The sequence below is a fragment of the Orcinus orca genome, chromosome 8 (genome assembly GCF_937001465.1).
Source record: "Orcinus orca chromosome 8, mOrcOrc1.1, whole genome shotgun sequence".
Classification (NCBI taxonomy): Eukaryota; Metazoa; Chordata; class Mammalia; order Artiodactyla; family Delphinidae; genus Orcinus; species Orcinus orca.
The window spans coordinates 108,751,436-108,764,110 of NC_064566.1; the positions used below are offsets into that span (position 1 = coordinate 108,751,436).

The 12,675-nt window shown below is 54.8% G+C and overlaps 1 protein-coding gene across 1 annotated transcript in view; it reads left to right on the forward strand.

Moving 5' to 3' along the window:
• The first annotated feature begins 479 nt into the window (after positions 1-479).
• The window catches only part of GLB1L2 (galactosidase beta 1 like 2), a 40,265-nt gene continuing 28,069 nt past the window's right edge, over positions 480-12,675 (forward strand). The window contains 3 exon segments of the mRNA XM_004280515.3: positions 480-606; positions 10,443-10,512; positions 10,514-10,644. Of these exon segments, the coding sequence (XP_004280563.1) occupies positions 521-606; positions 10,443-10,512; positions 10,514-10,644 (287 nt within the window). The 5' untranslated portion in view covers positions 480-520.

The window sequence follows — 12,675 nt, forward strand, 5'->3', positions numbered from 1 at the left end:
AGAAGTACAATCTCATTGTATTCCTAGCAGCTTTACAAGCACAGGATATGGTTTGAAAACATGCAACGGGGTGTGTGTGTGTGTGTGTGTGTGTGTGTGTATTTTCTAGAAACTCTGATGCTGTGAAGAAACATCAGCCTCCCTAGAAAATGTTTCAGATTTTCTTTCAGTAAAATCTGAATTCTGTTCTTGGGATTAGGTGGGTTTGTGATTGCTAGAAAGCATAAATTTTGCCCACATATTACACAGGCTCCTTTGTGACATAGTTCTGTGCCAGAATAAGAATTTTATTCATCCTGGGCGAAGGTGTGGCTGGAAACGGCAAGGGCCACCGTCTGCCACTCTCCGGCGCGTCCTCGGGCTGCAGGCAATGAGCACTGGGGGGCGGGGCTCGCGGCGGCCTGTTGCCCCGGCGACCAGCGCGCGGCCCGGCGACCAGCGCGCGGCCCCGCCCCCGCGCCGAGCTTCCGCTCAGAGTGAGGGCTGGAAAGCAAGCGGGTCCAGGAGCAGCGGACGCGCGATGCCCAAGTGGAATGTCCGGCGGAGGCCCGGCCGCATTCTTGGACTGCTGCTGCTGGTGATCTTGAGCATACTGGTGCTCCGCAGGTGAGCAGACGCCCTGTCCTGCACACCTGCTTTCTCGCCTCCCCTCGCGCCGGGGGCGCCGGCCCGGCAGCGCGCGCACAGCCGCCCGCGGAGCCCGAGTCCCCACGGGGACGGCCCTGTGGTCCCGTCTGATCTGGAGCGCCAGCGCCCGGTCCCTCAGCGACCCCAGTGCCCTGGGTGACGCCAGGCTCTGCGCTCCCGGTCCCCGGGCGTCTGTACCCAGGGCTCCCCATGCTTTTCCGCGGGAAGTCCGCAGACCTGGCCTCAGACCCCTCTCCGACACTCCCAGCTCTGTGCGCCCCTAGCCCTCTTGCTGAGCCCCAGATCCCCAGCTCTTCTCCCAGGTCCCCACATTTCCTGCCAAGCCTGCTGCGAGGCTTCTCTGTTCGGCAGAGGCCAGAGCTCCCAGGGCTCCCAGCGACGGTCCATCTGGCCGGCCCAGCGCGGTCACGGGTCCTACAAGCTTCTCGCTTTGGGTGTAGTTGCCCCGTTCTCGGATTGATGTGTCTTCTCTCTCCACTCTTCCTCCGGTCACCAGCTCATCCCTTCCCACTCTGCCCCCTCCCTTGCAAAGAGTTATCTGGGAGTGCGTTTGGTGATAGAATGATTTACCCACTGCCTGTGTGGGTGCCCGAGCCTAGAATTTTCCTAAACTGTGTCTGTGACCCTATTTTTGAGGTCGATGCCTGGCACTTTCCATATTCAAAACCTCCAGTGTTGCTGGCAGGCCAGCAGCGTTAAGGGCTTTGGTAGGGAAGTTAGTATGGAGGCTGCAGGCTGAGCCCGTGGACCTGCGGCGCGCATGCCACCCTCAGCGTTATCTTCTTCTGCCCCCCTCGTGGCTCCTCTGGACTTCCTCAGGGAGATAGGGACGTTTGGGAGGGAGAGAACTCTTTCCATTTACGCCTTTCCAAGACTTAGGCGTCGTCTCTGTTTTGGAGATGGGGAGGGTGTCACAGGGTTGTTGGGAGAAGGAAATGGTGCTCTTCTCCCTCTGGGCTCAGAACACATAGGAGGCATCTTGTTTGCCCAGTCGTTCCCAAGACTTTTCCATTCTGTCTATGATCCCAGCCCCTCCTCTTTGAGGACTGGCCCTGGCTCTTGTAGACACAAGGCTGATGCACACCCCAGAGGAGACGCAGCAGGGGCCTCTGGCATACAGCCAGGTATCCAGGAGCCCACACCCCCAGGGAGAAAGGCCCGAGGTGTGCGAGGAGCATGTGCGTTGTTGGAGGTCAGGGATGTAGCAGCCCATGCAGGGAACCCAGACAGGTCACCATGAAGGGTGGCTCCGAGGGGCTTGAGGTGGGCCAGGTAGTACACCCTGACGGTCTGCAGGAGGAGGTGCGGGAAGGAGCCTGGTACTTGTGTCTGGAGGGACAGAAGGTGCAGAAGCACGGGCTCTCACAGGTGAGCGAATGTGTCCCCACCTGGTGGAGTGGCCGCAGGAAGGGTAGGTTTGGGGGGGGCTTGTGGGGCCACACAGGAACAGCAGCAGAGGGTGAATGGCTGTGACTCACGACCTGGAAGAGTTTTGGCATGTTTAGGAAAGACGTGGCTTTTCCTGCTGTGCTGTCTTTCTCAGCAGGTAAGATAGAGGCCAGAGAAGCTCTGAATTAGTTCAGGGCCACGTCTTAGGGTCCTCTGGAATACTTGTCTTCTGGGCTTCGTTTGGACTGTATCACCCACACGGATGACTTTCGCCCAATTCCTGCTGTCCAGCTTGGGCTGGACACCAAGGACTATGTCTGGAGGCCAGAGCCAGCACCTTTTTTTTTTTTTTTTTGCGGTACGCAGGCCTCTCACTGTTGTGGCCTCTCCCGTTGCAGAGCACAGACTCCGGACGCGCAGGCTCAGCAGCCATGGCTCACGGGCCCAGCTGCTCTGCGGCATGTGGGATCTTCCTGGACCAGGGCACAAACCCGTGTCCCCTGCATCGGCAGGCGGACTCTCAACCACTGCGCCACCAGGGTAGCCCAGCACCTTCTTTGTTGCTCCCTCTTCCTGCCTTACACTAAGGTGACCGGGTCATTAACTGAGTGGGGGCCCAGCTCCCAGCCGTTGTAGGGAATGTGGGTGTACCAGTGCGATAGAGGTCACACAGGGACTGGCTGCTCAGACAGCGGCTTTGCCCCTGAGCTGTCAGGATCAGAAGGCAGGTGTTTGGGTGGGGGAGGGGCTGCTGGGTTGCGGCTTTTGTTTTTCTCCTGAACTTTACCTTGGGCTGGTTCGTGGTCAATCACAGCTGTTTGATTACGTCATATCCAAGAAACAGGAGGACCAAGATGACTTTTGAGGAAGATTTCAACCTTCGGCTTTTTAGTTTGAACGATGGTCTTAAAAAAAATTTACCTTCACTGCAGTATAGTCGTCAGGCAATAAACCGCATGTTCAGCAGGTGGAGTCTGCTGGGGTCTGTGTGTGTGTGTGTGTGTGTGTGTGTGTGTGTGTGTGTGTGTGTGTGTGTTTTCCACATCGGAAATATTTTTTTCTTCTATTTTTTTCCTTCTTTTTTAAAATTTTATTTTATTATTTTTTTATACAGCAGGTTCTTACTAGTTATCAATTTTATACATATTCGCTGATGTGTTGCTTTTGGCCACGGGATATTAGTTGGCATTTTCTGGAGTTTATAGAAGTGTAATCTTCTGTCTTGGTTGGCCTCCCCCTCTAGCGTGTTACTTGGGATCCAGGAACCTCGGCCCTGAGCCTGTCATTCTCCACTAGCACAAGAATGCCTGCTGGGCATGGCTCCCACTCAGGACTTTTCCTCTCAGCATCAGCGCGTCACTGAGCAACGCTCCAGGAGCTCTGCGTCTCTCCAACCCTAGAAGTTAGCTGGCAGAGTCAGCAGAGGGGAGGGCTGCCAGGTGGGCGCCGGCCTACTTCTTCCCACCTCCCTTGGAAGCCTGTCTCTTAGCTGCTTCTGCCCTGCTTGTCTGGGTTCCAGACCCCCGTTCCTCCCGTGCCTCTCAGGCTCCTCGGCAAGGGCAGGTCACTTAGCCATGGAACCAGGCCACTTTCTGTGGTCCAAATCACGGCCGGTCCCGTCCTCTGGGGGCATGTGCAAAAGGTCCCTTCCTGGGCATCTGTGAAGTCACTGATTTTATGAGCTTTGCCTGTTCTGGGCACTGATCTGCGTGGGGTCTGAGTCATCGCCCCTGGAACACTCCAGCTCTTTGAGCGCCATCCCTCTTGTGTTCTGGCAGTGAAGCTTACAGCCTCTGGAAGTGTCACTCCTGACAGGCGTGGGGAAGCGGGGAGGGGCAGGTATCTGAGCCCCTGTGCCGGAGGAGAGGGTGGGCGTTGAGAGTCGGAAGGGGACCCAGTGTCTCAGTGAACGCACGGACAGTGGAGGTGTATTTGTGATCAAGGGACCGGGGTGCCCAGGAGACCAGCAGTAAGAGCTCCAGAGCCTCGGTCCCCCAAGCATCAGGACGTGGGCTAAGGAGTCCTCTACCCCTTGGGGCGAGGAAGGAGCCACCAGTGAAGTAAAAGCACTTCATCTTCGATGATGTGACCCTGACCCCCATCGTATCGCCTGGAATTCTCTTCTGATGAAGAGGCAGGAGATGCCGGGGCTGAGAGAGACCTTCTCAGAACGCGTGGGGCCTGCAGAGGACCCTGGAGCCCAGGCCCTGCCCTGGCACCCGGCAGCGGGGTGTTTGCAGCTCCCTCTGCACTCGGTTTTACCTTTTGCTTAAATCGATTGCTCTGGACGTTAAAGGCCATTGAGAGGGAGTCCCCTTATGTGGTGCCTCCCCTGGGATGGAAGGGCCGGGGATCCTTCGAGGCTCACGGTAACGAAGCAGACGTTTCTCAACAGGGCTTCGTGGACAGAGACCCTTGGTGGGTGCCCCATGCTCCCACCCTCACCCTCCGAGGGACGGTTAGCAGGGCTGTGCCTTTCAAGAGCACATTGCATTGTTCTTGCAAAGGCTATTTTGTGGGTAGGTAACCTAGGAAGAGGATGAAATCTTCAAATAATATAAATGGGAAGATAAGGGCCCCTAGTTCTGGCCCCTGGGCACCCCTCTCCCTGCCCAGAGGCTTCCCTGATCACAGTTTCTCACCGGAGTGTTCTGTGCACATAGAGACAGCTGTAGACGTTACCCTGTTGGTTCGTTGGGCTCATGAGTTATTTAAACTGCCCCCTTCTGAAGAGCATCCGTGGCTGCAAACCAAGTCGTAGTGAATATCTGCTGGAGATGTTTCCGTCCATAGAATTGCTGACCGTATGAGATACTCATTTAAAATCTTGATCGACATTTATAATAAGTAAGTACATAGCACATTCTATTTCTGTTGGATCAGCCTGAACTCTGTAGGCTCAGGAGCAAATTCTGTTTAATCTGTGTGGGTAGAATCTTTGTGTCCTGTAAGAACTAGCCCAGCTCTCGTCTATCTTGGTAGGTAAGTCCCATGTGTTGGATTTTAAAAACCCATTTATTTACAATACGTTGTGCCCTGTTTAATGAAATCCTTTTATTCTGATTCCGTGACTGTCTCTGAGATCAGAGTCTTGTCATCAGGGGTGCCCGGGGGTCAGCCAACAGAGCTTTCCTCTCTTGGCACTTTTCCTATTTATGATGCTGTCAATGGAAATTTTCCCCAAAGTGAGAGCACAGTGTCATGTGACATCCGATCACTTTTTGTTGTTGGTATGTGGTTGATTTCGAATGAGGAATTTTTATTGCTGCATGATTGGGTCTCAGGGTTTCCTCTAGTAAACGCTTGTTCACATACAAACTCCTACGGGCTGTAGAAGATGCTGCCTGGCTTGGCCTGCTGGAGCCCGGGTGCGTGACCCACTCTTGACCTACCAGAGCCTTCTCGGAGGGAAGGGCAGAGGTTCCAGGCTTACAATGGTGCCACAGGCTGCAGGGTGCTGCACGATGGCCAGGCATCTCTGCAGAATGAGCGACTCGCTTTTGGATGGAAGGCCTCAGCCCTTTGGAAATATTAAGGCCTCTCCCAGCAAATCAGCAGCCAGAGCCTTGGGCCCAGGCCAAGGAGCACATGAAGGAAGCCAGGGCAGACCTGGGGACAGTGTTTCATTTCCTGGGGGCTGAAGCTCGTGGGGCTCCAGGGTTGGTGCAAGAGGCAGTCTTCTGGGTTGGGGACGTTAGGGGCGCTGGCCGGGACCGGAGCGTGGGTGGGCCCCTCCTTGGGCCCCCAAACCTCCCAGCTGAGGGAGGCGTGCACAGGGCTGAAGGCTGGTGAGACCTAAATACCCCCGAGGGGGCAGTTCATGGGGTCCAGCCGAGGAAGCTGGACCTCATGGGAGCCTGTAGCCACATCAGAATCTTGAAAGTGATGAGGAGAAATTTGTATTTTAGACCCAAGTGAGGAGGTTTCTGTGTGTGATGATGTCTTCTGGGCAGTTTAACATGTCCATCTGGGTGATGGTCTCCGGCATGGCCACGTGGATGGGCGGAGTGTTTTCTTGGTCAGCATCTTAATATGAAGCCCTGGACCCAGATTCAGTTGAACATTTGCTTAGGGCAGCCCGAGTGGGGTCACAGTGTACATTATGTATGGAACCAAACTACTGATGCCCGGGACCAGTGAGGACTCATGTTCTGGGGATGGAAGGACTGTTTCTGCAGGTTCCTACCTCGAGTGCCAGCTTGTCCACACCCTTGTTAGCCTGAAATTGTGTGAGCCTGGCCTGGTCGCCGCTGGAGGCCACACGTCCCGGGAGTTGACGATGCTATCTCTGCCGTGTCTGGTTGCGGCGATGCTGTCCTGTCTGGATCTGGACACATGCGTACGTAGGACGGAAGACAAGGGGGTGGCTGTGACGCAGTGTGAGGCCTGCCGGTCCCACCGTGACCTCGGTTGTAGTCAGTGTCTGCAGCGCTCACAGGGACGCCCTCTGGCTCGGCTGGGACGCTTCAGAGCGGTCCTCATCAGCCTCATGCAGGGAGGTGGCGGGATCTGCCCTTCTACCTCCCGCTGCCCTGAGAGACCCTCTCCGAAAGCGGAGGATCACTTCCTGGGCTCACCTCACAGGAAGGAGGTGGTAAGCTTGTCACCTGCACATCTGCCCGTTTTTTTTGTTTTTTTGTTTTTTTTTTTGCGGTACGCGGGCCTCTCACTGTTGTGGCCTTTCCCGTTGCAGAGCACAGGCTCCGGACACGCAGACTCAGCGGCCATGGCTCACGGGCCCAGCCGCTCCGCGGCATGTGGGATCTTCCCGGACCGGGGCACGAACCCGCGTCCCCTGCATCGGCAGGCGGACTCTCAACCACTGTGCCACCAGGGAAGCCTGAGAAACATCTTGTTAAGCCCCTTGCTATATGCCTCACAGAAGAACGTGCTGGACACAGCTGGTAAGGACCATCATGTCACAGGTCCTTCTACTGCATTTCCCTGGTGTCTGATCCCCTTGCAGCCCTTGTGAGCAGTCAGGACAGGTGATGGCCCCGTGTTACAGGGGAAGATCATGCCCTCGGAGCCAGGGTCCGTAACCCATGGGGACGGCGCTACCAAGGGGAGGGCCAGGGCTCCCATCCAGACCCTCCTCTCAAAGATCCTGCATTTGTTTTCACTCCCCCACGTCTGTGGTCCTTTGGGAGAACTGTATTTTGAATTGTCATTTTAAGTCACTTGGAAGGTGGAACTTTTTGGAGAAAGAAACCAGTGCTAGGTTGCCAGGTTATCCACAGACGACCATTCCTGCGATGATGCAGCAGAGCTGGCGTCCACAGCTGCGGTAGAGGGTGTTGGGTGCTGGGGCTGAGAAGGAGAGTAGGTGGAAACTGTTTCCTTTGTCCAGGACTGGCTCTAGACAAATTCCCTAGTGGCCAGTGATGTCTGTGGCACCTTCCGCCCTCTTGGCCTCCTGCGGCCCTGTGTCTGGCCACCCGGGGCCCCTGGCCCTCCTGAAAAACTCAACCCCACCAGTGGCTCTCAGCCTTGCCCTGAGGCTCTTTCTAGGACCAGTGCCTGTGCCCACCTCCAGAGGGAGTTCATTGGTCTGCGGTGCAGACTGGGCTTCAGTTGGTTTTAAAAGTTTACCAGGGATTCACGTACGCTGCGAGCTTTGAGAACCATCGTGGCCGCATGCAAACCCCCCTACCTCTGGTGTAGCTGAGTCTAGCCGGGTGTCAGGGAGGCCACAGTGGAGACTGCATGTGCTCTGGCCGCTCCCACGTCTCCATCCGCTTGGACCCCACGCTGGTACATTGCCTTGGTCAGTGTGCTTGGCACAACTCTGTCTCCGCGACCACAGCTGCCTGAGGCCAGCCCATTGTTCCTGTCTAGAGCTACGCTTCTCAGCTTCTCAACCTGTTACTTGGTGAAATACAATAAAACCAAATTGCTAGAAAAAGAAAATGGAGAGAAAAAAAAAACAAAATACTGCACCAGCCTTTCTTTCTTTAGTTTTTGGGCGCACCCTGCGGCGTGTGGGATCTTAGTTCTCCAACCAGGGATCGAACCTGCACCTCTTGCATTGGAGGGCAGTCTTAACCATTGGACTGCTGGGGAAGTCCCCCCTCCACTGCCCCGAGCCTTTAAAAAAAAATGTTCTTTTTAATTAAAAAAACCTTTTTATTGGAGTATAGTTGATTTACAATGTTGTGTTAGTTTCAGGTGTATAGCAAAGTGAATCAATTATATATACATACATATATCCACTCTTTTTTTTTTATTCTTTTCTCATATAGGCCATTACAGAGTATTGAGTAGAGTTCCCTGTGCTATACAGCAGGTTCTTACTAGTTATCTATTTTCTATACAGTAGTGTGTATATGCCCATCCCAATCTTCCAAATTTTCCTCCCCCCCGTTATCCCCTGGTAACCATAAGTTTGTTTTCTACATCCGTGACTTAACTTCTGCTTTGTAAATACGTTCATTTGTACCCTTTTTTTTAAGATTCCGCATATAAGCAATATCATGTGATACTTGTCTTTCTGCGTCTGACTTACTTCACTCAGTATGATAATCTCTAGGTCCATCCATGTTGCTGTAAGTGGCATTATTTCATTCCTTTTTATGACTAAGTAGTATTCCATTGTATGTATGTACAACATCTTCTTTATCCATTCATCTGTCGGACATTTAGGTTGCTTCCATGTCCCGGCTATTGTAAATAGTGCTATGATGAACATTGGGGTGCATGTATCTTTTTGAATTATGGTTTTCTCCAGGTATATGCCCAGGAGTGGGATTCCTGGGTCGTATGGTAGTTCTATTTTTAGTTTTTTAAGGAACCTCCATACTGTTCTCCATAGTGGCTATACCTGCCCCAGCCCTTGATGATTAGCTTCTGCAGACGTGCAGTCGCTCTTGTCACTGGGGAGGCATCTCAGTTTCTGTCCCGACCTCAGCGAGGACCAGGCGGTGACACCACCCCGGCCTGCACCGCTGAGGAGCAGGGGCTGGGGTGGTCCGTGCACACTCCCTCTCCCGTGGACGGTCAGAGCTGAAGCCCTTGGCGTGTGGGCAGAGGAGAAGCCGGTGCTGGTGGCGGAGGTGGGGAGAGAGCCGGAGGATGGCGCATCCGCATGGTGCCCGTGGCCGGCGAGGCTCGAGTGGTCCCTTTGAAGACTGCCTCAGCCCATGCCTGGTTCTCCCGTGTCTCTTTCAATCAGTGTGTGGTTTCAGCTTTTGTTTCAAAATGAATGGAAAGAACAGAAGTGATGCAGGGACCTTTTAATTTTAATTAATTAAGTAATTAATTTTGGGGGCTGCGTTGGGTCTTCGTTGCTGTGCATGGGCTTTCTCTAGTTGCAGCGAGCGGGGGCTACTCTTCGTCGAGGTGTGTGGGCTTCTCACTGCGGTGGCTTCTCTTGTTGCAAAGCACGGGCTCTAGGCATGAGGGCTTCAGTAGTTGTGGCTCATGGGCTCTAGAGCGCAGGCTCAGTAGTTGTGGTGCACGGGCTTAGTTGCTCCGTGGCATGTGGGATTTTCCCGGACCAGGGATCGAACCCGAGTCCCCTGCACTGGCAGGCGGATTCTTAACCACTGCGCCACCAGGGAAGTCCAGGACCTTTTTAAAGCAGAGGAAAAGGTACCAACTGAAATTTGCTTTTGCCCCAACTCACTTTTGGTTTTCTGTCTCCAGCTTTCCTAAATTTCCAGCTTCTCTTGCTGCTTCTCTCTGGGCTGTCAGGAGACGGGGTGGAGAAGAGAGGGAGAGGTTCTCGGAGCCCCGAGTCACGGGGGTCATGTGAGGGCCTCCCCCTGGCCAACCCACAAGACACCAAGAGGCGCTTTTTGGGGACTCACCCCTCCTGGCAGCCCTCCCGGGTGGGGGGCTCCCTGTCCTGCTCGGGTGCCCCTTGGCCAGCACTCCTTCTCCAGGTGTAACAGTTAAGACCTGGAAATTCAGTCAATGAGCAGACACCGTTTCTAACCGGTACCTCTTTCCAGGTATCTGCACCTCCAGCCCGATGGCTGTGACCTTGAGGTGGCTCAGAGGTACTGTGTCAGGTAGCTGCTGCTTTGATGTGTGTCAGATAGCCTAGCCGTGTGGGCCATTGTAGGCACCCGCATCTGCCCCCGAGTCCCCCCAGCCCTGGTGCCTGAAGGCAGCTTCTCGGCCCCAAGAACCTCCTCCCTGTGCTGTGTGTGCCCTGACTTCCCTCCTGTGAGCACGGCCTCCATGTTGAAGGCCGAGTCTGTCGTGTTCCTGGCAGGCCGCGTGGGCTGGGGGTGTGGGTGGTGCTGCGTCTGCGTGGTGCTGAGTCTGGACGCCCGGCACAGGCCCGCTCGGGAAGGGATGCCCGGGGCTGGAGAAGGAGGTGGGGAAGCCTGGCTCCGAGGTGCCCACTCAAGGCCCAGGCTGGCGAGGATGGGCACTGAGGCTGCCTGTGCTCCCTGCAGGGTGAACTGGCACAGGCTGACCCCCTTGTGGCTGAGGCATTGGTGCTTGGGGCTGCCGGCCAAAGGGCAGAAAGAACTTCATGCTGGAGGACTCGGCTTTCTGGATCTTCGGGGGCTCCGTGCACTACTTCCGGGTGCCCCGGGAGTACTGGAGGGACCGGCTGCTGAAGATGAAGGCCTGTGGCCTGAACACCCTGACCACGTGAGTGCGCCCCGACACCCCGGCCACCGTGCCTTGTCGCCAAGGGGGCTCCTGGGCCTGCGTCCAGGCTTCTCCGTCACGTCGGGAGGGTGAGCCCTGCTTGGTCCTCCCCCTGCGCAGCCTGGAGGAGCATCTGCGGGCTGAGCTTTGTGAGGAAAGATTAGCAGGGGCCCAGCCCCTGGGTGGGTGTGAATGGGGGCAGCCTCCCCACCACACACTGTCAGGGGGCCGAGCGGTGGGGGCTGGACGTGGGCTGGGGGCAGAAGGAGCGACACTGGCTGAAAGAACCCAGTGAGCGAGGCCAGCGTACACGCAGCAGGTGGTGAAGTCATCAGTCTTTCAGCCAGCCCTCCACCTTGCGTCTGTACAGTAGGTGCGTGTACACCTCTCCAGCACAGCCCACGCAGTTTGCAACCTTCCTTTCTGGAATCATCTTCAGAGCTTTGGCTTCCACCCTAGAACAAGCACAGGGTCAGCACGTGGTGGTCACTCAGTGCAGCGCTGACATGTGAATCAGTTAAAAGCGTGCTCAGTGGGGAGAAATCTTGGATCATTTTGTGGATTTATTTTTCAGAATTTCCAACGGATATTTGGATCGAAGTCTATGAAATAAAGTGGGTGATCAGGCTGGGTTTTATTAAAATTTCAGGCAAAAATGTGTGATTACAAGTCAAGGACAAGGATTTTCTTGGTGACGTATGAACTGCTTTGAAGACAGCACTAAGTACGGGGGTGTTCTCACCTGTGACAGCATAGTTGAACAGAGTATGTGATTTTCCAGGAAGATTGCCTAGTGGGATCCATTTATTTGCATGTGTAAGTTCTGATCCTGCGGGTACGTGCTCTTGTTATAGGGCTCCTGAAGCTTGTAGGAATATTGCAGGGGGAGCATTTCGCCTCAGGAGAGCAGGATAATCTACATAATCTCTTGAGTGTGAATTGGGAGCCGGCAAGCCCCTCCTTCACCTGGGCACCCTTTGCAGTCAGAGGGGCTCCCCCAGAAGCTGGGGGTGGGGTGGGGTCCAGGAGAGGGGCCGCTGGAATTACTGTCAGCACACTCTACTCTACATCAGGCCCTTCAACGAACTTACTTCATTTCCTTATCCTTTCTTCAGAGTAAGAACGTCTGTCCTGTTCCAAGGTTTGGAATTCTGGAGTTTTCATTAAAAATAAGACTGATGATTAGGGTTTCTTTTTACCCTACTTTTGTTACCGACCAGGGTTCTTGGACTCTTTAACCAATAGAATTTGACAGGAGGCCAGATGAGGAATTCGGGCAAAGCTTGACTGGGACTCACTCTGCAGCTCAGGTAGTGAGAACAAGTAACAGGTGCCCTTGTTGCTTCCCGAGGGGGGCAGGCTGCTCCCTTAAATGGGGTGAGGGTGGGGCAGGTCCAGGGGTCCAGCCGGAGGCAGGGCTTAGGTGGTCTGCCCGCCCCCTTGGTGCTGTGTGTGCAGGGATGGTGCACAGGACCCTGCTCTTGCCCCCAACACCCCAGAAATGGCAGTTGGGTTTGTGGCCTTTTTGTATCTTGTGGTTGATAATTTGCCCCCTGAGCAGGCCTGCAGTTATTTTTAGTCCCTCAGAGTTTCTTTGTATCTGTTGTTGGAGGAGACATTTGTCCAGGTGCAGATCCTGCAACAAAGGGCCCAGGTCCCAGCTTGTCCCACATTTAACTGATTTTCCTATAAAGTTACTTCTTTTTCTTTGATGAAGAGAGAGGATGATGGGGAGGAATGGGGGAAGAGGGAGTCACCAGATCTCCTGGGCCTTCTCTCCCTCCTTCCAGGGAGAGGACTTGCCCTGGCTTCTCCGAGGTCCCAGGTCTCTTCAATTTGTTCTCGGTTTGAGCCCTGACAACACTAAGACAATGTACTTAAGAAATACATCTTCAGGCTTCCCTGGTGGCGCAGTGGTTGAGAGTCCGCCTGCCGATTCAGGGGACATGGGTTCGTGCCCCGGTCCGGGAAGATCCCACATGCCGCGGAGCGGCTGGGCCCGTGAGCCATGGCCGCTGAGCCTGCGCGTCC